We start from the raw sequence: 25,250 nt of genomic DNA, 5'->3' as shown, positions 1-25,250 counted from the left end.
ACATTTTATGCATTCATGCCATATCTAATTTTTCTTAATTTTTTGATATTTCTAGGCTACATGGTTTGTCTGTTTTTTCAAATTGTTGCAAATCTTCAAAATATTTTCTAATATATTTATTGAAAAAAAATCCACCTACAAGTGAATCCTCACAGTTCAAATGCGTGTTGTTCAAGGGTCAACTGTACTCTTCACCCAGCCTCCCCCAACGGTAACATCTCACATAACATAGTACAGGATCAAAACTAGGAAACTGACACTGCCACAAGCCAATATCTGAAATAAGAGGCGGCCCAGCCTGAAGTAAGACTAAGAACACTTGGAGTTATGTCTTCTTAGCCTCCCCAATCCCTCCTTGTATATTAGTCCGTTTTCACACTGCTATAAAGAAATCTGAGACTGGGTAATTTATGAAGAAAAGAAGTTTAATTGACTCATAGTTTCACAGGCTTAACAGGAAGCATGACTGGAAGGCCTCAGGAAATTTACAATCATGGCAGAAGATGAAGGGAAAGCACGCACCTTCTTTACATGGTGGCAGAAGGGGGTGGGGGAAGAGCCAAACACTTATAAAACCGTCAGATCTCATGAGAACTCACTTACTATCACAATGTAATAGATTACAGTAATATTACAATATTACTGTAATGTGTAGAAATAATGTATGGGGATTAACTAACCCACTCAAGACAACACTAGCAGAAAAAGTCAAGCTACTTTAAAAGAATCGATAGGGGTACATCTACTATCATCTGAACTTTAACCCTAGTAGGTGTTTGGGGAAAGAGGGTTGCCCTACTTCTATAATCAGAGCAAGCATTACCCATCAGAAGTTGCACAGTGAAATGAATTTTAAAGATGTAGAGAGTATCAGTTAGCTATTGCCAATAATGCTGCATAAGAAACCACCCCCAAAACTCAGTGGCTTAAAAGAATCATTTATTCTCATACTTATGGGTTTGAGTTGTTTGGGGTAGGTAACACTGCTTCAAAAGTTCCATCCTGAGTCCAGTTTGGGGAGGCAGTGACTACCCAGAGATGTTTTTCCAGTGATGATGGTAGAAGGACAAGAACTCAAGTACAAATAAGCATGTTTGTTCCCAAAGATGAAAATACTCTCAAGAATAATATTTTAAACCATAACTATTTATTTATTCCTGACTATGAGTATCAGGCCATTGCCTATAAAGAAAAGAGGACAAACATGACTAGGGAGGGCAAAGAGTAAGGGGTAAGTGGAACAACCCCAAACGAACTTTTGCTCCACCACAAATTTACCTAGAGTCAAAGTCTATCTATTATCACAGAAGGCAAAATGCCAAAATTGGAACTCTACCATCAGAACACAGATTTTTTTAAAGACTCTCTTTGACACAAAGAATGCCACATTCCAGACTATTCAGTATCATCATCCCAGGAATCTAGTAACATTCCATGGGGACTTCTACAGCACTCTCTTAGTATAGAACACTCTTGAATCCACATGTACACTGATTTATCTTGTCCTTTGTTGAGTAGTCAGCCCATTAGCATTATTCTGGTCCAAATCCATAAACACAGGAAAACTACCAGACATATTTTCTAGTTCTTGAATATCTCCCAATAGTTTTTCTTCTCTGTATAGGTCATTTGTGGTTGTCTGTCCACAGGATTATTTATAAATAACATATGTGACATTATACACAATAAAGTTCTCTGGAGGAAGAAAATAATTTACTGTGTGTTAAAACTGAACAGTCTGTGCTAATACTACAATATCAGACTTCTGTGGTTGACTAATTAGCACTGAGAGGTGAAGCCAGCTGGACTTCCTGGGTCCAGTGGGGACTTGGAGAACTTTTCTGTCTTACAAGAGGATTGTAAAACGCACCAATCAGCGCTCTGTAGCTAGGATTGTAAAACGCACCAATCAGTGCTCTGTAGCTAGCAAGAGGTTTGTAAAATGCACCAATCAACGCTCTGTAAAGACCAATCAGCACTCTGGAAAATGGACCAATCAGCAAGATTCTAAAAGTAACCAATCGCAAGGAGGATTGAGAAAAGGGCATTCTGATAGGACAGAAACAGGACATGGGAGGGGACAAATACGGGAATAAAAGCTGGCCATCTCAGCCAGCAGCCAGAACCCACTCAGGTCCTCTTCCAGGCTGTAGAAGGTTTATTCTTTTGCTCTTCACAATAAATCTTGCTCACTCTTTGGGTCTGTGCCATCTTTAAGAGCTGTAACACTCACTGTGAAGGTCCGTGGCTCCATTCTTGAAGTCAGCAAGACCATGAACCCACCAGAAGGAAACAACTCCAGACACAGCACTACTCATAAAATTTAACAATGTATAGGATTAGATGCACATTTGGCTTCTACAAACAAAATAAAGTCTTGACCAATATGGACAACTCTCTCTATAAGTTCTATTTACCACCTCTCCAAAGCCTTAAAAATCTGCTTGACTTCTTGCTTCATGAGTGGACTCTCAAAGAGTTATTTAAAGCAAAGCAATACCCAACCAAAAAGACCACTCATTTTTCAAAATGTAGCTCAAATCAGATTGTACTACTAACTACATACTTGAGGACCTATGCATTGTGCTATATTTGTGCTGCCCTAAGGAAATATATAGCCTAGTTGGAGAGAAAGACATACATATAAAAATGGTAATGATAATAACTCAGGAGGTTTATAAAAACTAACCACGTAGAACAGATTGTAACTGCTACAGAAGTTCATCTAACAGATCACTACAGACTGGGCTTCACCTAAAGTGAGCCTAGAAAACATTAAAAGAGAAAACATGCCAAACATCAAGAACAGTAAGATTGTAAAAGAGGCAATCTCATAAACCGCATTACATGGTAGGTACGATCTTTCTAAAAAGGATTTTTCTATGTACTGAGATTCTTATATGCTCTTTGACACAGTAAATTCATCCTTACATATATATTCTCAGAAAATAATGAGAAATGAAACAAATTTTTATGGGAAAAAAACAAAAAGAAAAAACCTAGAAATGCCCAGCCACAAAAATTGTTAATTCAGTGTTGGTATGTCACAATATTAATTGTCTAATGTCACAACAATGCTCTGTAACAACCACAAATCCTCAGGGGCATACAAGTTTATTGCTCATGTGTCTGGGATGAGTTGGGGTTTGGCTAGGCAGCTCTACTGATTTTAGCTGTGCTTGCTTACATGTCTGAGGGTTAGCTGGCTTCAGGTGCGGCAACCTGGGTTTGTTCTCCCTCACTTCCTCTAACAGATTTAACTAAACACGTGCTCACAGCAATGGCAGAGGCCCGAGAGGAAACATGCAATCTCTGAGGCTCAGGCTCAGAACTTACACCTCATTCTAATCTCCAAAGGTCAGAATAAAAGTAAAAGGGCACTACAAAGTGACATCAGAGAAAACAATCTAACAATGCATCTTAAAGAACTAGAAAAGCAAGACCAAACCAAATCAAAAATTAGAAGAAAAGAAATAATAAAGATCAGAGCAGATATAAATGAAATTGAAATAAAATACAAAAGATCAACAAATGGTTGGTTTTTCTGAAAAGATAAACAAAATTGGTGACCTTTTAGCCAGACTAAGAAAAAAAAAAGAAGACCCAAATAAATAAAATCAGAGGTGAAAAAGGAGACATTATAACCAATACTGTAGAAATTAGAAGGAACATTAGAGACTACAATGAACAAGTATGTGCCAATAAATGAGAAAACCTAGAAGAAATGGATATATTCCTAGACACATAAAACCTAGCAAGATTGAACAATGAAGAAATCCAAAATCTGAACAGACATATAAAAAATAACAAGATCAAAGCCAAAAAGTCTCCCAGCAAAGAAAAGCCTAGGACCTGATGGCTTCACTGCTGAATTCTAGCAAACATTTAAGGAAGAACTAATACCAATCCTACTCAAACTATTCTAAAAAATAAAGCAGGAGGGAATACTTCCAAACTGATCCTATGAGGCCATTATTACTCTGATGCCAAAACCAGACACACATAAAAAGAAAAAAAAACTATAGGCCAGCATCACTGATAAATATTGATGTAAAAATCCTCAACAAAATACTAGCAAACAAAATTCAACAACATATTAAAAAGATCATTCATCACGACCAAGTGGAATTTATCCCAGGGCTGCAAAAATAGTTCAACATATGCAAATCAATCAACGTGATACCCCACGTTAACAGAATGAAGGACAAAAACAAATGATCATTTCAATTGATGCTAAAACAAGCATTTGATAAAACTCAACATCTGTTCAGGATAAAAACCCTAAAAAAAATTGAGTATAGAAAGAACATGCCTCAACATAATAAAAGCCATATATGATAGACTCACCACTAGTATCATGCTGAATGGGAAAAAACTGAAAGCCTTCCTTTCCTCTAGGATCTGAAACACAAGGATGCTCACTTTCACCACTGTTATTTGTCATAGCACTGGAAGTCCTAGCTGGAGCAATCAGGCAAGAGAAAGAAATAAAGGACATCCAAATTGGAAAGAAAGAAGTCAAATTATCCTTGTTTGCCAATGATATGATATTTTAATTGGAAAAACCTAAAGACCACCAAAAAACTATTAGAACTAACAAACAAATTCACTAAAGTTGTAAGATAAAAAATCAACATATAAAAATCAGTAGCATTTCTATAAGCCAACAATAATCTGAAAAGGAAATCAATAATTTCATTTACAACAGCTACAAATAAAATTAAATACCTAGGAATTAAACAAAGTGAAAGATCTCTACAATGAAAACTATAAAAAGTTGATGTACTTTGTAAATTGAAGAGGACACAAAAAAATAGAAAGATATCCCATGTTCATTAATTAAAAGAATCAATATTGTTAAAATGTCTATACTACCCAAAGCAATTTACAGATTCAATGCAATCCCTATCAAAGTATCAATGACATTCTTCACAGAAATGGAAAAAAAAATCCTGAAATTTACATGAAACCACAAAAGACCCAGAATAGCCAAAGCTATCTGAAGCAAAAAGAAGAAAATTGGAGGAATCACATTACCTGCTTCAAATTATACCACAGAGCTATAGTAACCAAAACAGCATGGTACTGGCATAAAAATAGACACAGACCAATAAAACAGAAGAGAACCCAGAAATAAATCCATATATCCGCCATGAGCTCATTTTTGACAAAGATGCCAAGCACATACATTGGGGAAAGGACAGTCTCTTTCCCCAATGCTGGGAAAACTGGATTATCAATATGCAGAAGAATGAAATTAGACCCATCCTACCACATACAAAAATAAAAAAAATGAATTGAAGACTTAAATCTAAGACCTCAAACTATGAAACTAATAAGAGAAAACATGGGAGAATCTCTCCAGGAGATTGGTCTGAGCAAAGATTTCTTGAGTAATACCTCACAAGTACAGGCAACCAAAACAAAAATGGATAAATAAGATCACATAAAATTAAAAAGCTTCTGCACAGCAAAGAAAACAACGAAGTGAAGACACAACCCACAGAATGGGAGAATATATTTGCAAACTATCCTTCTGGAATTAATAACCAGAATACATAAGGAGCTCAAACAACTCTATAGGAAAAAATCTAATAATCCAATCAAAGTATGGGCAAAGATTTGAATAGACATTTCTCAATATACATTTCATATACAAATGGCAAACAGGTGAAAAGGTGCTCAACATCACTGATTATCAGAGAAATGCAAATCAAAACTACAATCAGATACTATCTCACTCCAGTTAAAATAGCTTTTTTTCCAAAAGACAGGCAATAACAAATGCTGGCAAGGCTGTGGAGAAAAGGGAACCCTCGTACACTGCTGTTGGGAATGTAAATTAGTACAACCACTATGGTTCCTCAAAAAATTAAAAACAGAGCTATCATTTGATCCCATAATACCACTGCTAGGTATATACCCTAAAGAAAGGAAATCAGTATATCGAAGGGATATCTGCATTCTCATGTTTACTGCAGCACTATTTACAACAGCCAAGATTTGGAAACAACCTAAGTGTCCATCAACAGATGAATGGATAGAGAAAATGTGGCACTTATACACAATGGAGTACTACTCAGCCATAAAAAGGATGAGATCCTGTCATTTGCAACAACATGGAGGAAGCTGGAGATCACTGTTAAGTGAACTAAGCTAGGCACAGAAAGACACACTTCACATGTTCTCACTTATTTGTGGGAGCTAAAAATTAAAACCACTGAACTCACAGAGATAGAGAGTAGAATGATGGTTACCAAAGGCTGGGAAGGGTAGTGGGGAAGGTTTGGGGGAAGTGGGGATGGTTTTAATGGGTACAAAAAAAGAGAATAAGATGTAGTTTTGATAGCATAACAGGGTGACTATAGTCAATAATAATTGTACATTTTAAAACAACCAAGATACTTTAAGTGAAATAAGAAAAAAAAATCAAGAGTATAATTGGATTGTTTGTAACACAAAGGATAAATGCTTGATGTGATGGATATCCCACTTACCCCCATGTGATTTTTATACATTGTATGTCCATATCAAAATATCTCATATACTCCATAAATATATATACCAATTATATACCCACAGATAAGAATTAAAAATTAAAAACAAAAAATAAAGTGACATCAGGGTCAGCAGGCCTGCTGTCTGTTTTTTAAAATAATGTTTTATTAGGACACAGCCACTCTCATTTACACATTGTCTATGGCCCTTTCATGCCACAACAGGAGAGCTGAGTAGTTGTGATAGAGACCATGTAACCTCTAAAGCCTTAGATATTTATTTGATCCTACTATAAGTTATAGGATAAAAGGCATAGACACAGGGCAGAGTGATGAATTGGGGATATTCTGTAATCTACTAGTGGAATATTGTTTTATTAAATGTATTTACAAAGAATTAATGGCTTTGAAAGCGTTTATTTTATAATAATAAAGAAGGCACAAAAACTATATATACAGTATGAGCTCACCACTATATAATCATCTGTAAGTTATATATATTACATATAAATAATTCACATACATAAATTATTTTCATATATATTAGTATTATTTTATTTTTTATTAATTTTTTTTGAGACAGAATCTCACTCTTCTGCCCAGGCTGGAGTGAAGTGGTGCGATCTCACCTCACTGCAACCTCCGCCTGCCAGGTTCAAGCAATTCTCCTGCCTCAGCCTCCTGAGTACCCGGGGTTACAGGCACCCTCCAACACACCTGGCTGATTTTTCTATTTTTAGTAGAAACAGGGTTTTTCTATGTTGGCCAGACTGGTCTCAAACTCCTGACCTCAGGTGATCCACACACCTTGGCCTCTCAAAGTGCTAGGATAACAGGCATGAGCCACTGCACCCAGCCCATATATATATATATATATATATATATATATATATATATATATATATATATAAGGCAAGCCATAGACTGGGAGAAAATAGTTGTAAAATACATATTAACAAAGGACTATCATCTAAAATACACATCTTAAAATAACAAGAAAACAACCCAATTTAAAAATGGGCAAAAATCTGGACCGACACATCACCAAGATATACAGGTGGCAAATAAGCATATGAAAAGATGTTTATCATCAGTTGTCATCGGGGAACTGCAAATGAAAACAGCAATGAGATACTACTGCACACCTATTTGAATGGCTAAAATCTATAAACAACTGACACTACCAAATGCTGACAAGGATGCAGAGCAACAGGAACACTCATTCATTGAAAGTGGTAATGCAAAAGGATACAGCCACTTTGGAAGACAATTTGGTAGTGTCTTCCAAAGCTAAACAATCTTACCATAAGATCCAGCAATCATGATTCTAGGTGCTTATCCAATTGATTTTCAAACCTAAGTTCACAGGAAAACCTGACCATGAATGTTTATAGCAACTTTATTCATAATCACCAACAGCTGGAAGTACTCAAGATGTCTTTCAATAGATGAATGGATAAACAAACTGTGGTACATCCATACTATAGAATATAATTCAGCAAATAAAAGGAAATGAGCTAACAAGCCACAAAATACATACAACATTAAAAATGCATTGCTAAGTTAAAGAACCCAGTATGAAAAGCTACATGTTATATGATTCCAATTATATGACATTCTGAAAAAGGCAAAACTATAGAGACAGTAAAATGATTAGTGGTTGCTAAGAGTTTAGGGTTTAGGATGAATAGGGGAAACACAGGTGATTTTTAGGGCGGTAAAATTCTAACACTGTAATGCAGATACAAGACATTACCCATCTGTCAAAACTGTAGAAATTTACAACACAAAAAGTAAATTTAAAAAAGTCATTTAGGAGGTCAGGTGATCCCAGGAAGAAATGAAGACTATGATAAGACTAACTCTTTTACAAGTATATGAAACAATTGCACTAAAGGTGCTGACCGAAATAACTCTGGAAATGAGTACAGTCTGAAAGACTAAGGGCAAAAGGGAACTGCACATAAAACATTTACTGTAGTTAACAAAGTTATTTTTTACAGGATGCAGATTAATAATTCTTGTACTACTATACTTGTATACTGGAATGTAATAATTAAGTAAATGGGTGGCAGATGGTGGAAATCAGGTTTTACACTGTTGGAATGGGAGTTCACAGATAAACAAGGACAGGAAGCTAGACTGACCCATGCAGTAATTAATTATAATTGGAGACATCAGTATGACTTCATGTGTACTTTAGTGTAGATAGATTTGGTACATATAGAAGTATTTATAAATATATATAAATACATAGGTTAGTAAAACAGCATTTTTTTTACTCTGTCAGTTGAGAGGAACTAAATGAAATGACCTCAGTAGCAGCAAGCATACTTAGCACCTAGATGTTGGTTTCTAAAACCAGTCTCCAATAAATAAAACCAGAGCTCCTAGAAAAAAATGACCAATTCTAGGGCAATAAATATATAAGATGAGTCTGTAACACCTTATAGTACCAGAATGTAAGGAAATGCTCAAACACACACCCACCATAACACAATGATGGGGGTTTGTCAAAGGACCATACACCCAAAGGAGACAACTGAAAGAGCTCCCAATGGCCAAAGCTAGAACAATTCGAACAAAATAATTAAAATAGTATCAGATTATAACACCAAGTATAAAATAAGTATTCATGACTCCATATGGCCAAACATGATTGAAATAATTAGTAAATTAAAAAGAGACAAATGTCCCATCCAGGAGAATTCCAAATAATTTACGTAGATATCCCATGCTTAAGGAGGGGCAGTGTAACTCACTATCTCTTAGGCGTGGGCTGTGCAGTGACTTCCTTCCAAAGTGTACAGTAAGGAAAGGGGGAAAAGAGTAACTTTACAGTGGAGAAACCTGACAAACTCTACCTCAGTCAGGTGATCAAGATCAACATCAACAGTGAGAAATCATATTGATAGCAAGCACCACTGAAATTATGTCATGAAAATGGTACTTTGCCTCTGCAGTTTTTCTCCCAATAACCTATAGCCCCAATCTTATCATGAGAAAAACATCAGACAAATTCCAATAGCAGGGCATCCTATAAAATAACTGAGCAGTATTCCTCAAAACTGTTAAGATCATCAAAAACAAAGGAAATCTGAGAAACTGCCACTACCAAGAGGAGCATAAGGAAACATGACAACTAAATGCAATGTGGTACCCTGGATGGGGCCCTGGAAAAGAAAATTAGATAATAACTAAGAACTCTAAATATATGGACTTTATTTAGTTAGTAATAATGTATCAATATTGGCTCATTATAACAAGCATATAATTATATTTTATATCATACTGATATAAAATGTTAATAGGGAAAACTGGGTATGGAGTATATGGGAACTCCCTGCAGTGTTTTCTTAATTTTTCTGTTAAGTGTAAAACTAAATAGAAAATAAAGCCTATTAAAAAAGAAAAGTATCAAAATGTTAACAATGACAAAATGTTAACAGTGAATCCCTGTGGTAGGATTATGGGTAATTTCTACATTTGTCTTTATGGTTCCCTATACCATATGAATTTTCTAGAACAAACTCTATGACTCTATGCTGCTCTAAAAAGTGTAAGCATACAAAATGCAACAAGAAACAAGTCATTTCTCAACTTGTTTAAATACTAAACACTAAAACTGTTTATAAATTTTGAAAGCAGATACTATTGAATTACAATTTGTTGCATACTGACTATGCTAAGAATTTTAGCAATCCTTTATGTAGTCAACAGTATTATGTCCTTTTAACAAACTGAAGAAATAGGTGTTCAGAAAGTTTAAGTCATATAGCTAATAAGTGACAGGTAAGCTGATTCCAAAACGTTTTCATTTCCATCATACAGCTCCCAAGAATTGTCTAGCACTTAATAAACTATTTCTAGTACATATTTTACCTTAAAGTACTTCACAAAAATGCTGTGAAGCAGGTGATAAAGACCTTATTTATATGAAACTGTTTCAGAAGGAAAATGTGTGACAAGCACCACTGCAGTGCTGACTCCAACAAAAACAAAATAAAATTGCCATCAGATAAAACAATACAAGCAACATTGCTACAGCCACTGCTGCCCAACCTATTCCAAATAACCTTTAATTATTACAGATCTTGTTTTGTCACCCTGAATCATGTCTCTTCCCTAGACAATAACACAGTTTTCAAAATGTATCAAGTCAATCAACTAAAATTCAATTTTCTTGTCACATTATTTTGAGTACAGAAAGATACCTAGACTGATTTCTTGCTGTCATCAAGGCTCACTACCCCACTGATCAAGTTATTTCAACATGTGACAGAACTGATAAGCTGAGAATACATAACACTGACATCAGTGTTTTTTTATGAAGCCATTTCATGATTCCTTAAATCACAGATGACTCAACTCAAACTGCCCTATTTTTAAGTACATTGGTTCCTCATGATGCAAAATAAGCTAAGAGTAGATTATATGTGGGGCCTGAACAAGAAAAATTCAAATCCTGCCCAAAAAGTTATATCAGCATAAGAACAAGATCAAATACAGAGAAGCACCTGTCCAAAGGACGTAAGCCCCAGCTTGGAGGGGTACCCACTGGCCAAGTCTGGAACAATACGAACATCAAAATAAAAAACAAGAAAACAACCAACCTGCTATGGACTGCATGTTTATGGTGCCCCAAAATTCATCTGTTGACACCCTAATCCCTAATGTGATGGCATTAGGAGGTGGGTCATTTAAGAGGTAATTAGGTCATAAGTGGAGCCCTTATTGATGGGATGAGTGCTCTTATGAAGAGGTAAGAGATACTAGAGAGCTCTCACTCTGCTATGTGAGAAGATGGCAAGAAGACAGCCATGTATGTGCAAACCAGGAAGAGGGCTCTCACCAGAATCTGACCATGCTAGTTAGCACCCTGATCTGACTTCCTAGCCTCCAGAACTGTGAAAAGAAGGTTTGCTTTTTTATTCAGCTACCTAGTCTATGGTATTCTGTTATAGCAACCCCAACTAAAACACAACCCAATTCTTAAAAATAGATGAAAGATGTGAACAGCCGTTTTACTGATAAAAAGATATACATAACAAATAAGCACATGAAAAGATGTTCAGTATTATTAGCCATTAGGGAAAGGCAAATTAAAATCACAAAAAGAAACCACCATCCACCTATCTGGATGGCTTTTTTAAACTGACAATATCAAAATATGACAAGAATGCAGAGTAAGTGAAAATCTCATACACTGCTGGTGGGAAAGCACAATGGCACAAGCCACTTTGGAAATAGTTTGACAGGTTTTTACAAAGTTAAATATAGGATGCAACAATCTCACTCCTGGTTATTTACCCAAGTAAAATAAAAAGCTGTACGGAAATGTTCATAGCAGCTTTACCACTAATCAGCAAATACTAGAAATTCAAACATACCTCAACATAGGAATGAATAAACTGTGATATTGATAATGCATTACTCAGTAACAAAAAGGAACCCACTTTGATTTACACAACACCTTAGATGAATCTAAAGTGCACCATGCTGAGTGAAAGAAACCAGACTTAAAAGGCTACATACTGTGTGATTTCATTTATATATTTTGGACAAAGCAAACTATGAAGTTAGAAAACAGATCAGAAGTTGCCAGGGGTTAGGGATGGGAGGATTTGAAAACAAAACAAAACAAAACAAAAACATGGAATTTTTTTGGGGTGGATGTGATAGAACTGTTCTATAATTCGACTGTGGTAATTACATGATCTATGTGTTAAAAGTCATAGATCTATACATCAAAGAGAAATTTCACTGTACACTGAAAATAAATTTTTAAAAAATCAAGTAAAAATAACTATTGCAAAGGGCTAGATCCCACTGTATTAAAGTAAAAATTCAAGAGTCCACAATGACATGAAAAACAACTGAATAAGCAAATATATGAAAAAAGAGATAGCTCTTCCTTACAACAGAAAACCAACAAATAACCAAGTTTGGGAACATCTGGACTAATCAACAGCACACGCTTCCTGATACTATGCATTGAGAATTTGGCATCACTCCTGGCACAGTCCTGCCAAAAGGACATAACCTAAAATTAATCTTGAGAAAACATCAGACAAACCCAAATTGAGGTCACTCTACAAAACAACTGGCTTGGACTCTTCAAAAATGTCAATTACATAAAACATTACACTCAGAACTAGTCCAGATTAAAGAAGACTGAAGAGATATGAAAACCTAATACAACACAGAATCTTAGATTTACTATTTTTATGAAGGACTTTATTGAGATTACTGACATCTTAATACGGCCTATCAATTAGATAACAGTTTTGTGTCAATGTTAATTTTCTGATAGTGATCACTACACTGTGATTCGAGAATTCCTTGTTTTTTGAGCGGGGGGGAATGCTGAAATATTTAGAGGATAAAGAAGCATCATGTCTGCATTTTACTCTTAAATGTTGAGGAAAAAATTATTAGTGAGAAGGGGAAAGAAAGTAAATGAGGCAAATTGTTTACATTTGGCAAATCTAGGTAAATGGTATCCGGGAATACTTGCGACATTTTCGTAAGTCTGAAATTATGGATAATTAAAAATATTTTTTAAAATAAACATTCCTTGGGCTGGAAATAACATACCCAGTTATGTAAGGATTGACTCAATGTGAGCACATTTACTAAAATTAAGGAATCTAGGGAAAACTCTGGTACTAAGTACTGACCAGGGAGGCATCTCCTGGCACACAGCTCAGAGCTTCTGGGTTCTACTATGGCAAGGAAGTAGCCTGATGCTGTTAAACATCTCAATTACACAAGCAACTCTACCCCTGAACTTTTCTTGCTCATCAGACTTTTTTTATTGGGGGAGTGGGGGAACAGAGTCTCACTCTGTCGCCCAGGCTGGAGTACAGTGGCCAGATCTCGACTCACTGCAACCTCTGCCTCCTGGGTTCAAGTGATTCTCCTGCCTCAGCATCCCGAGTAGCTGGGACTACGCGTGCACTACCACGCCCGGATAATTTTTGCATTTTTAGTAGAGACGGGGTTTCACTATGTTGGCCAGGCTGGTCTTGAACTCCTGGCCTGAAGTGATCTGCCCTCCTCAGCCTCCCAAAGTGCTGGGATTACAGGCGTGAACCACCACACTTGGCCCCTCAGTGACTTCTGACTCTAAATCAGCAGCTTCAGGTGCAGATTTGGCTACAAAAAAATAATGGTCATAATGACTTGTAAATTATATTTATAAATTGGTTATAAATCATGTTCTTGTGCATTTGACTAATACCAGCCTTCCCAAGCCATAACAACTTTGGGACATGATTAAGAATACTGGGGGACCCACAAGACTCTTGAGTATGGGAACCTTACTATATAGTATGGTAGATTTATCAAGGTTATTTAACTTTGTGCAAGCTCTTGGATGACAGCTTTTCTCTTAGCTACATTCGTTTGCCTGTCACAGCCTTTCAACCAAGAAGTTTCAATACTTAATAGAACATCAAAATGAGTAAGACTAAATAAATGAGTAAGACTAAATAAGGTTGGTGGGAAACTATATTTTTCAGTGGGAAGATTATAAAAGTACTTAAATAACATTAACAATTCTACTTTGGAAAAGTGCGTAAGATACTTTCTCATGTAAATATGACACCGATGCGACCATTTCAAACACACGAAAAAGGGCAAGAATGGCTTTATTTTCATGCTTTAAAATATCTTGACATGGAAGATGTAAACACAGACCACCAATGAGAACTTGCTTTGGTCAATCTTACCTTTGAAGAACTAGGACAAGCCATTCCTACTAGGCCACCACCAAAGACAGGATATGGCTTTTAGATCCACAATTTTAACAAAATATGCAGACAGAAAAGAAGCCACTATAGAAAATTTAGGACTTTATCCATAATTTCAAAATTGGAAAGTCCGATATTAAAAAAAAGAAAAATGTTCCACACAGTGGCACTTGCTCAATCTCTTTATTTAGTGGCACACATGGAATGAATGAATTAGCTCTTACTTGCGGCATACTTAACAAGTCTGATCTTGCTTATAGAAATTGGATCGTAATACTTCATTCTCAGAATACTTCAAAACGTAAGCCACAGTTTTTCTTTCAAGGATGTGGGAAGCATTCCTCATTCAAATCTGATTAATGGTTTTATAAAGTAAGTACCTCATTTTTATTAGCCATTATCTTCATGCTGGATTCTAATATTCTTTTTGATGGTGATCTGTTCAATGACAGAAACTTATAGAGAGAAAATTCCTTCTCAATTTATAAACAAAAATTTTAAAAGCAGCATTTTTGATGTGGTAGGAAGATATTTATGACAAAAGCAGCTACTGCCCTAAACTGGCAAAAACAACAAAAGAACAAATTGTTATTTAACCTTTAAATAACGAGTCTCTATTTGCTATAAATCTACAAATATTTTAAATATATTTCCTCCTACTGCAATAAAAATTAAGATAACTCTCTGTTTAACAGCTTTTGAAGAGTTAATTTTATAAGGAAATAAAAAAGATTGACTTGCCTCCTGAATGTCCAGTGATAAACTGAACCCTAATTTCCCTACCTCAACAACATAAAAATGATGTAAAGTGGATCAAAGTATGTAACAAGTTAATATTAAAAATGCTTCTTCATATGGTCTTTCACTAAAATAATCAACGTAAAAATAATGTAAAAATGTGTTTTTGCTTGAAGATTTAGTGAACGTTCAAGGAATCATAATTTTTGAGCTTTTACATCCAGAGTACTATACTATGTGAAAATACTACAGTGCCTCATATAAAAAAGCACAGTGATAAAATTCCACATGTAAAATTGCCAAAAATCAATAACAACTACATTCTCCATAATCTTTCCTGATCTAAAACCTCAAAGCTATACATCTTTTTTAGTGGTTTGAGTGAGCACTGAAAACAATCATGTTTATTCAGGTTTAAAACTAAATTTCTCCTCTTGAAATCTGGAGGCAAAGATAGTAGAGACACTTAAGGTAACTCTGTCCAACTTCTTAAGCCCATGTATGGAAACAGTCTACAACATCTCATTATGTCAGCATTGATGCACCTTCTTCACCAGTGGCATCTTGGGAAATATGAAGGTCTTCAAGCATCTCAGCCAGACTAATTCGAGGTGCTCCTTCATCATCGGTGTCACTTTCCACAGGGATGGCTGAATCTAAAAAAATACAAAGAGAATAAAATAAATACAAAGTATTTATATGTATACAAAGTATTATATTTGAAAATATACAAATATCTACCTTCTTTATCATTATTATTATGTAACTATATTGTATCAGAAGCTCTTGTCTCTTACAGCAGTCATTCAAATTATATTCACTGAACAAATGAACTGAGTAACTGTAAGAATATACTTCCACCACTATAGGAGTGAGCAACTTAAGGGATCAAGCTAGAATGCAAATAATACTAACTGTAATATACAAAACAGTATTTTGTTAAGTTTTATTTATTGTTTTGCAAGTTTTTTTGTAGAAGTGTGACTAGAGTAGTTGAAAAAACAATTAAAGACATTAATGAGAATCAAAGCTTAAGATACCAAAATATTCATACTAGGAACTATACTTATATACAGAACAAATGACTTAAACACTCCTAGAACACCAACCTCTGTAAATGTTGACATTTTTTCTAATTGCCTCATCTTCTTCAAGATCTTCAAGAAAATCTTGGTATTGCCTTTAAATAAACATTTAAATATTTCATCACCAAAAATATAGTTACATTTTCTTCATTTAAGGACTTTCATTATAAGGACTATGTAGACATACTGCTGTTTCCAACTCACATTTCATGAAACAATTTTATATAAACTCTCAGTTTTTTTAGACATCGGTGTCTTCACCATCATTAAAGCCACTTTTTGAATCATCCAATAAACTGTTTTAGAACACTGTCTTCATTTCTGCTTAAATTATTTGAGGAATAACACACTTGGCATCAATGAGCTGTTTCCTTTTTATCTCAAGCCATAAGTACTCATCTGCTATTTGTGATATTCATAATGTAATTATTTATTATAAAGTCATGTGCCACATACTCTATGATGCTCACACAACAAAATCACCTAATGATGCATTTCTCAGAAGGTATGCCCATTGTTAAGCAAAGTATGACTATATTTTAACTTTTCAAATGAATTGTTTACATTAACACTACAATTATTAGGTCATAAACCAGGAAATAATTACTAAATCTGTGTTAAATGTCTTTACATCATCTTATACTGATTCCATTAATACCTTGATAAGAATCCAAGATTATAATTGAGTGCAAGGATCAATTGTGTGATGCCTATTTCTTTACAACATAAAAAGTATTTATCATAAAGATTTCCTTTGAGACAACATAAGAGATTTAAAGAAAAGCGAGACCTTTCATCATCTGTATCCATGTTTTCTCTCTCTCTTGCAAGCTCTTTCAATTTCCAGTTTCTACGACGCTGACGTTTGGTCCGGTCATAGCTCTTCTTGATTAATACCTGCAAGATAAATATTTGTAAAGTTACAAAGAATGGGAACTATACAGTGAGGCCACAAAATTCAATAAAGCTAAAAAATGACCAAACTAATGACACTGGTTACACCTCAGGAGAAAGGAGAAGGGATGGAGAGACAGTGTCAAGAGGACTTTTAAAATTTTTCTCCATGTATTTAACTTTTTATGAGAATGGATTCAAGCATTATTTGTACAATTGTTAAAATTTGCTAAAATTTTTCAGTGACTGAATACTGTTTTTCTTAATAACAAAAACTGTAGTTTTCTTTTAACTCAAACTTCAGTTTTCAGCTACCATTCATATAAATCATTCTCAATATCACAAGTAGATACTTTTTTTCTCTTATACCCACCAATAAGCATTTACAGAACTATATATAACTTTCACAACAATGTATCTTAGAACGCTTGTTTAATAAATTATAGAATGAAAATAATTTTACAAAATACAAAATATTGTAAGATTGCCATGATCTCCTCTTATGACCTTGTTAGAAATACCTATTTAGACTTACACTCCAACCACGCTGTTAATTCCTAATTTATCAACTAATAAAAGTACAACTGGGCAGGTGGTCGGAGTCCTTGATTTGTCATGGCTCTATTTTTTTTGCTCACTGCTAAAGAAATCAATGTTTATTCTAAAAGATTAAGCAAGTATAGAAGACAAGGTCTTTCACACTAATTTCATTCAGTTTCTCATGATTCTTAACCTCATCATGTTAGAACTTAACAGATTTTTCAGAATTAATAGTTTTTTTCCAAGGCTTGATACTGTGAAGATTATTTTTCACTGATATTTTATTCAGCTTTGAATAACAGCCTTAACTCTAAATGCCTTCTTAACTGAACAATGTATGTGAAACGAAGTGAGCCTAATAAAAATGAACCTGAAAAAATGCTAAATGTCATCATTTTTAGCTGCAAATTTATTTATTTATATTTTGGAGACGGAATCTCGCTCTGTCACCCAGGCTGGAATGCAGTGGCATGATCTTGGCTCACTGCAACCTCCACTTCCCAGGTTCAAGCAATTCTCCTGCCTCAGCCTCCTAAGTAGCTGGGACTACAGGTGCATGCCACCATGCCCGGCTAATTTTTTGTATTTTAGTAAAGATGGGGTTTCACTGTGTTTTCCAGGCTGGTCTCGAACTCCTGAGCTCAAGCAATCCACCCACCTCAGCCTCCCAGAGTGCTAGGATTACAGGCATGAGCCACCGCACCCGGCTAAATTTATTTTTGCTCTACAGATAATATCAGGTATTTTGATCGAGAATGAAAATGTGATTAGAAAAGGAACAAACAATCACAATAAATCTTGGATTTACCCCACCAAGAAAAATTATTTAAAATGAAGCCAGGCATGATAGGTGACATCTGTAATCCCAGCTACTTGAGAGGCTGAGGTGGGAGGATCACTTGAAGCCAGGAGTTCGAGACCAGCCTGAGCAACATAACAAGACCCCGTCTCTACAAAACGTGTTTTAAACATTAGCTGGGAGTGGTGGCATGTGCCTGTAGTCTCAGCTACTCAGGAGGCTGAGGTGGGAGGATTACTTGAGCTCAGAATTTTGAGCTGCAGTGAGTGATCATGACACTGCACACAAGCCTGGTCAATAAAGCAAGACTCCCATTTCTTTTTTTTTTTTTTGAGACTGAGTTTTGTTCTTGTTGCCCAGCCTGGAGTGCAACGGCGCAATCTCAGCTTACCACAACCTCCACCTCCTCAGTTCAGGCAATTCTCCTACCTCAGCCTCCCAAGTAGCTGGGATTACAAGCTTGCACTACCACGCCTGGCTAATTTTTTTGTATTTTTAATAGAGACAGGGTTTCTCCATGTTGGTCAGGCTGGTCTCGAACTCCCGACCTCAGGTGATCCACCTGCCTAGGCCTCCCAAAGTGCTGGGATTACAGGCTTGAGCCACTGCACCCAGCCTCCTGTTTCTTTTAAAAAAAAACCAAAAACAAATTTTGCTATTATACCTTATCTGCAGTTTCAGAAATCTCTAAATTGATTCGTTATTTTCAAAAGTGTGAACTCCTACCTCTTACCCCTAAGAGTTACATTCATCCTCTTTAACACAGGAAAAAAGGGAAAAATCTAAAGCCTTACCACATCTGGAACTCTATCTGAGTTCATTTTGTTGACATGCTCATCATTTAAGTTACAGTTGGCCAAATCAAACCTGAAATGTAAACAATGAAAAACTTAGTGACCATTTACCCTTTGTGTGTAACTTTTTATTTTATGGATATCACCTAAAACTTCCTAAAAATCAAACATTTAATATGCTTCCCACTTTAAAAGTTCTGTCATTTATTACACAATGAACATGCTTCTGTAGATGCTGGTAAAGACAATAAGGAACTCTGAGTTTCACTTATAATCAATTATTGTCCACCTTGCCATACATTTGTAAAAGCAAAACAGACTTACGTATCATTCCAACTTTAGAATTCAATTAGTTGCTTCCTTCTAATTTATTTTAAACAAACAAACAAACAAACAAAAACCTCATTCTGTAGTAAAAGAAACTGAAATCCTAAAAGCAAAAGCAATATTTGAGGGTTTAATCACACACTCACTGAAAAGCTCTGATTCAGAAAGAATTGATCTATGCCTTTACAAGCCCTTTGTATATATATAGTTGTCATATCTTAAAAGTGAGTTATCTGAGCAGTAGCAACTGCACAATAAAAAAGACCCAATCTGCAAAAGCAGTTCTAAATATGGATACAACCATATAACTTCAAGGCTCAATTAACAAAATCTTACAACAAATTACTCTTTAAGATTATAACCAAAATGGAGTAACTATGGGCTTCTGTCCAACCCAGTTTAATTTAGTTATCAACAATAAAATGAGTTATAAGGCTCCTAAGAACCCTTCGATCTTTTTAGAATAAACAATGTTAGTATTTTTAGGTAGTTTTGCTGGTTCCCAAAGAAAATTTGCAATCCTAATTGGCAGTTTAAAATATGAAATAATACAAACCCTAACACCAGGTCTCCGGGATTTAGAAGATGTCCCAAATGAGTACGACAAAAATACTGTTTATCTGTATTCATTTCAGATGTCTTCTGTACCCAGACTTCCCCGAGGGTATGCTTAAGAGGAAAGAAAATGTACTCTTCAATAATCTAAACATAACTCTAAAAGCATCTCAGAGAAAAGTTAAATACAATATTGATTTTTGGTTTTCTAATTTTTAAAGACAGAAAATTTTTTGTATTTTTCTGATGTATGAAACACTGTCAAAATTAACAAATTACTGAATCATGAGTATAGAAAGACTCACAAACAATTCATAAAAATAAATCATTGACTTTTTCTAAGATTTTATTCAAGACTTTTATAAAACATTAATAATGTCCCTAAAAATATATATATGTAGAATTTTCAAAAGAAATGTTTTCACAGGAAGATGGGCCAACATAGGCAGAGTGAACAAAATAACTAAAAAGGTAGGGGAATCTTAAAGCAAGAACGTATTCCAAGCAAACTCTTGCTTGACACAAGGGTTCAGAAAATCAGGGTTCAGACAAAACAGCCTAGAAATCCTGGTAGTAAACCACTAGAGAGGCCAAATCTTTATCAAATTAATTTTTAAAGTATCTACTAGTGTAGACTACAATCATTCTCTACATCTGCTATATATAATATAGTACATCTGCTATATATAATATATATATAGCAGAAACAACATCCCAATTTTTAAACTAGAAAACTATTAATTCCCTTTCTAACATGCCAACACCTTTAACAAAGACAGACCAACTGAAGTGAGATCGAGAGCAAAATATTAAGAGTTATAAATAAAATTAAGGAATCTCAAAATAAAGTTATGAAAAGAATCAAGTGTTTCTTATTGCAGTTGGTCAAAGAAAAAGAAATGAAAAAAATGAAAAGAAATAGAGCAGAAGGAGAAACTGAAATAAAAGACAAGTCCCAAACTTAAGAACTGCAAAAGAAAAGTCAATTAACAGGGAGACTACATTTTATTTAACAGGATTTACTTTCTAGCTATTAGACTTCTGCTTGTAAGAAATTTATTAACCTCTTCTAGCTATTTTTTAAAAACCAAGAAAATATAGTATCTGGTTTTATAACTGCCTGAGGGGAAATGATACTCTACATTTATTATAAATGAAAAGTTTGCCCTAAGTACATTACCTTAATTTATAAATAAAATGTAGAATGTCATCTGTCTTCCATTTCCATTGATTTTTCCCAAATTATCACAAGTTATTTTTGTCTCAAGAAGCATTATTAGCACGCACACACACACACACACACACACACACACACACACACAAGGGTACCCTGGGAGTCTCTAGATACTATTTCACAGTAAAAGAAGCCAGACTTTCATCTTTGAAGAAACATTTGATTTCAGATATGGGTGATAAACTATACATGTGATTCTGGAACACCTGAATGCTGTGTTGCACCAGAAATCAAGGATGCTTTCAAAGACCAGGAGAGTCACGTCAAAACAACATAGGAACCATTCTGAAGGGGCTCCCATTGAATAAATTTAGGGCAATATGAGGATTTAAAAAAAAAGAAAGGGCAGGCACTCATGCTCATTCCTATAAGGGAGGCAGTAGGATCGTTTGAGACAAGCCTGAAAAAACAGTGAGATTGACTCTACAAAAAATTAAAAAATAGAAATGAGACAGGTGTGGCAGCATGCTGAGGTGGTAAGATCACTGGAGCACACAACCTCAAGGTTCCAGTGACCTATGATCATACCATTGAACTCCAGCTCTGAGAGACAGAGTGAGACCTTGTCTCTTTAAAAAAAAAAAAAAAAAAAAGGAAAAGAAATGAAGGGAGAGGAGGAGAAAAGAAGAAAACAAAAGAAAATACAGTAAATATACAATACTTATACTTCAGGAGATCACAATGATAATCACAAAGAGAGAACCACCTGTACATGTAAGCTAATTTTCACCACTGGAAATGATTCCTAGATCAACTCTTTACTCTAAAAATATTTGCTAAAAGAATTAATAATTTATGCATAGGCCAGGGGAGGTGGCTCACGCTTGTAATCCCAACACTTTGGGAGGCCAAGGCAGGAGGATTGCTTGAGCTCAGGAGTTCGAGACCAGCCTGAGTAACATGGAGACCCCATCTCTACAAAGAAATTTAAAAATTAGCTGGGCATGGTGGCACATACTTGTGGTCCCAGCTACTCAGGAGGCTGAGGCAGGAGGATCACTTGAGCCCAGGAGTTTGAGGCTGCAGTGAGCTATGAAGCCATACCGCACTCCAGCCCAAACAACACGGCAAGATCATGTCTAAAATTAATTAATTAATTAAAAGAATGTATGCAGGCGAGCATTTCAGGAAAGCTACATAACCCCTAGTTAATAATGAAAAGCTCTTCTTTAAGAATGACAGCTAGTAAATGTAGAATAGAAATAGAAAATTCACCATTTTGTAACCCTGAATAAAATAATTAATTTATGGGCAAGAATTATCAACAGATGCTAAAGCCAGAAAAAAAAAGAGGTAACAGGAACTCAATACTTGCATATTATTATAGTATTAAGCCACAGATTGCTTGCTGGTCAGAAGGAAAAAAAATCATAACATTACAATGGAGGAATCTGACTATCACTATGTTAACAAGTGAAACAGTCAGACATTACTTGTCTCTTGATATAATAAAAAGTACATGGCATCATCTCTGAAATATTCTGGCAAGAAAAATTTAACCTAAATGTAACCCAGCCTTTAGATCAACTTTCCAGTTTAGAGGAAACACAATGAATTAAGAAGCTAGTTAAATGGCATCATGAGGAAACAATTAGATAGATTTAGAAGGTGGAGTATTCTACAAGATAAATGCACTAGTTGTCTAAGGAAGTTGGTATCATAACCAATAAAAGAAAAAAGAAGGGGACTATTATTAAATAAAAGACTAAAAAGGTATAATATTCCCATTTAATGAGTGGTCTCCAATTGAATACCTGTTTGAACAAGGCATAAAAGACACTTTTGGGACAAATGAGGAAATCTGAACACAGTAATCCCCCCCTTATCCACAGTTTCCCTTTCGAAGGTTTCATCTGCCCACAGTTAATTGCTATCCAAAAACAGGTTGGTGGAGTAGAATTAGATAACTTTAAGAAAGAGACTACATTCACACAACTTTTATTACAGTATATTATTATAATTGGTCTATTTTATTAATTATTGTTAATCTCTTACTGTGCCTAATTTATAAGTTAAACTCTATCATAGGTATGTATGTATAGGAAAAAACAATATACATAGAGTTTGGTACTATTGTGGGTTGTTTCAAAAATCCACTGGGCATCTTGGAATGTATCCCCATGGATAAGAGCAGAATACTGTGTAGACTATATGTTTTATAGGTATGGTAACAACATTTTCATTATGTAGAAAAATATTCCCGTGTGTGAGAGATGCACACTGAAGTATTTAGTATTTGGTGATGACTTTTTAAAAGTCAAGATAACCACTACAAAAATAAAGGTCCTCCTCTATAAAAATAAAGCAAAGAAATGCCTTTTTTAAATATAATGGAGTAAACATTTAAAAGATTTTTCCTACACAAAAGAGAATAAATTAACTGAACAGTCTAAGTCTAATAATTTCCACAATGACCACATATTAAAAAGATTAAAAAAAAAGAATTTTTTTCCTAATGTGGTGCTAAGTTTGGATTCCATACTGTGGAAACACCAACAAATTTTTTTTAAAAGAGGGACTGAAACAATAATAACTGAGGGGAAAAAAAAATACACTGGCAGGCAGGATGTAGCTTACCTTTTTTGATATCATTCCAGCACCTGCAGCACGTTTTATATCTCGGACTATGCTGCATTCCATCACAATAAACTCCTCTAGCTGTTTGGGATGACATAAACTATTGAAAGGGTGACTCCAGAAAGTGCTCCCATCAATATCTGCCACTAAAAATAAGGATAGAACACAAAAACATAAGAAAAATTATATATTTCAGTTATCAAATGTATTAACTAAGAAGAAACTGGTAGATACCAACTGGGAAGTGGCAGGTCAACAGAACTAGTGTCAACTCACTCCTTAGGGTCATCAATTACTCCTATAAACCAATCCCAAACTTCTCAAAGCACAAGAAAAATATATTAGATGTCAAACATATCTTAAATAGTTACTATAACCAGAATGCCACAGGGCTAAGTGCCTCTTAAGTAAGATCAGAGCCAATCAGTGGTACAGCTGTTTCACGTGCTGGCACTTTATTTTAGAAACGTATCTGTCATCTTAGCTGCTTAGTTTATGGGAAATAAAGCCTAGTTCTACCAGATAGGTAAAGAATGTCCATCCCAATATTGCTAACAGATCTTTAACTTATGAATCCTAACTGATAAAGATAATGAATGACTTTGAAAAATATCAAAATAAACTCACTTTTTGTATAAAGGAAACATATTACAGAAAATACATGAAAAAGATCAAGCAGAAGATACATCCAAATACTAAGATACCTACCAAAATGTGGTCTTCCTTAAAAAATAATTTATTCTATAGACAATGTTAAAAAATGATCTACAGTAATAACAAAATTGGTTAAAATTCATATTCAAACTAAATGTTCCAATGGGCCACAAAAAGCCAAATGTTCCAAAATTTAAAATAACTGCTAGACACCAAATTTTGGCAATGGACTTAAGTAAATAGTCACAAAAATTAAATGAGGTAAATAAGTCAATTTCAGGCTGGACATGGTGGCTCACGCTTGTAATCCCAGTACCTTGGGAGGCCGAGGCGGGCAGATCACGAGGTCAGGAGTTCAAGACCAGTCTGGCCAACACAGTGAAACCCTGTCTCTACTAAAAATACAAAAATTAGCTGGGCATGGTGGCAGGCACCTGTAATCCCAGCTACTTGGGAAGCTGCAGCAGGAGAATAGCTTGAACCTGGGAGGCGGAGGTTGCAGTGAGCTGAGATTGCGCCACTGCACATCAGCCTGGGCGATAGAGCCAGACTCTATCTCAAAAAAAAAAAAAAAAGTCAATTTCAGTAAAAATTAATGGAATAAACCAGTAAATATGTAAAAATTAACAGAATTGTTTCTTTAAATAAAAAATACAAAAGTAACTAATCAAAGCTTGCAAATTCCACAATGTTTTGTATTAAACAATAGCACAAATTTTAACTAACCCTTCAAAACAATATTAGCAAGAATGCTTGAAAAATTAACAACACGAATTATTATTGTTTGTCATACAGAACAAAA

General features: G+C 35.0%; 1 protein-coding gene across 4 annotated transcripts in view; it reads right to left on the bottom strand.

Annotated features, from left to right (window-relative positions):
• Positions 1-14,117: 14,117 nt before the first annotated feature.
• The window catches only part of NMD3 (NMD3 ribosome export adaptor), a 31,087-nt gene continuing 19,954 nt past the window's right edge, over positions 14,118-25,250 (bottom strand). For 3 of the 4 annotated variants that reach the window (XM_516854.8, XM_009446774.5, XM_009446775.5), the window contains exons 11-16: positions 23,795-23,940; positions 19,985-20,097; positions 19,102-19,174; positions 16,865-16,971; positions 16,099-16,169; positions 14,118-15,645 (exon numbers count right to left, since the gene is read on the bottom strand). In XM_516854.8, the coding sequence (XP_516854.3) occupies positions 15,515-15,645; positions 16,099-16,169; positions 16,865-16,971; positions 19,102-19,174; positions 19,985-20,097; positions 23,795-23,940 (641 nt within the window). In that variant the 3' untranslated portion in view covers positions 14,118-15,514. The remainder of the gene's footprint in view (positions 15,646-16,098; positions 16,170-16,864; positions 16,972-19,101; positions 19,175-19,984; positions 20,098-23,794; positions 23,941-25,250) is intronic. The other variant, XM_009446776.5, reaches the window with a different exon arrangement.

Source organism: Pan troglodytes, chromosome 2 (assembly GCF_028858775.2).
Source record: "Pan troglodytes isolate AG18354 chromosome 2, NHGRI_mPanTro3-v2.0_pri, whole genome shotgun sequence".
Classification (NCBI taxonomy): Eukaryota; Metazoa; Chordata; class Mammalia; order Primates; family Hominidae; genus Pan; species Pan troglodytes.
The sequence above is the reverse complement of the archived record's forward strand: the minus strand, read 5'-3'. Positions and strand labels throughout refer to the sequence as shown.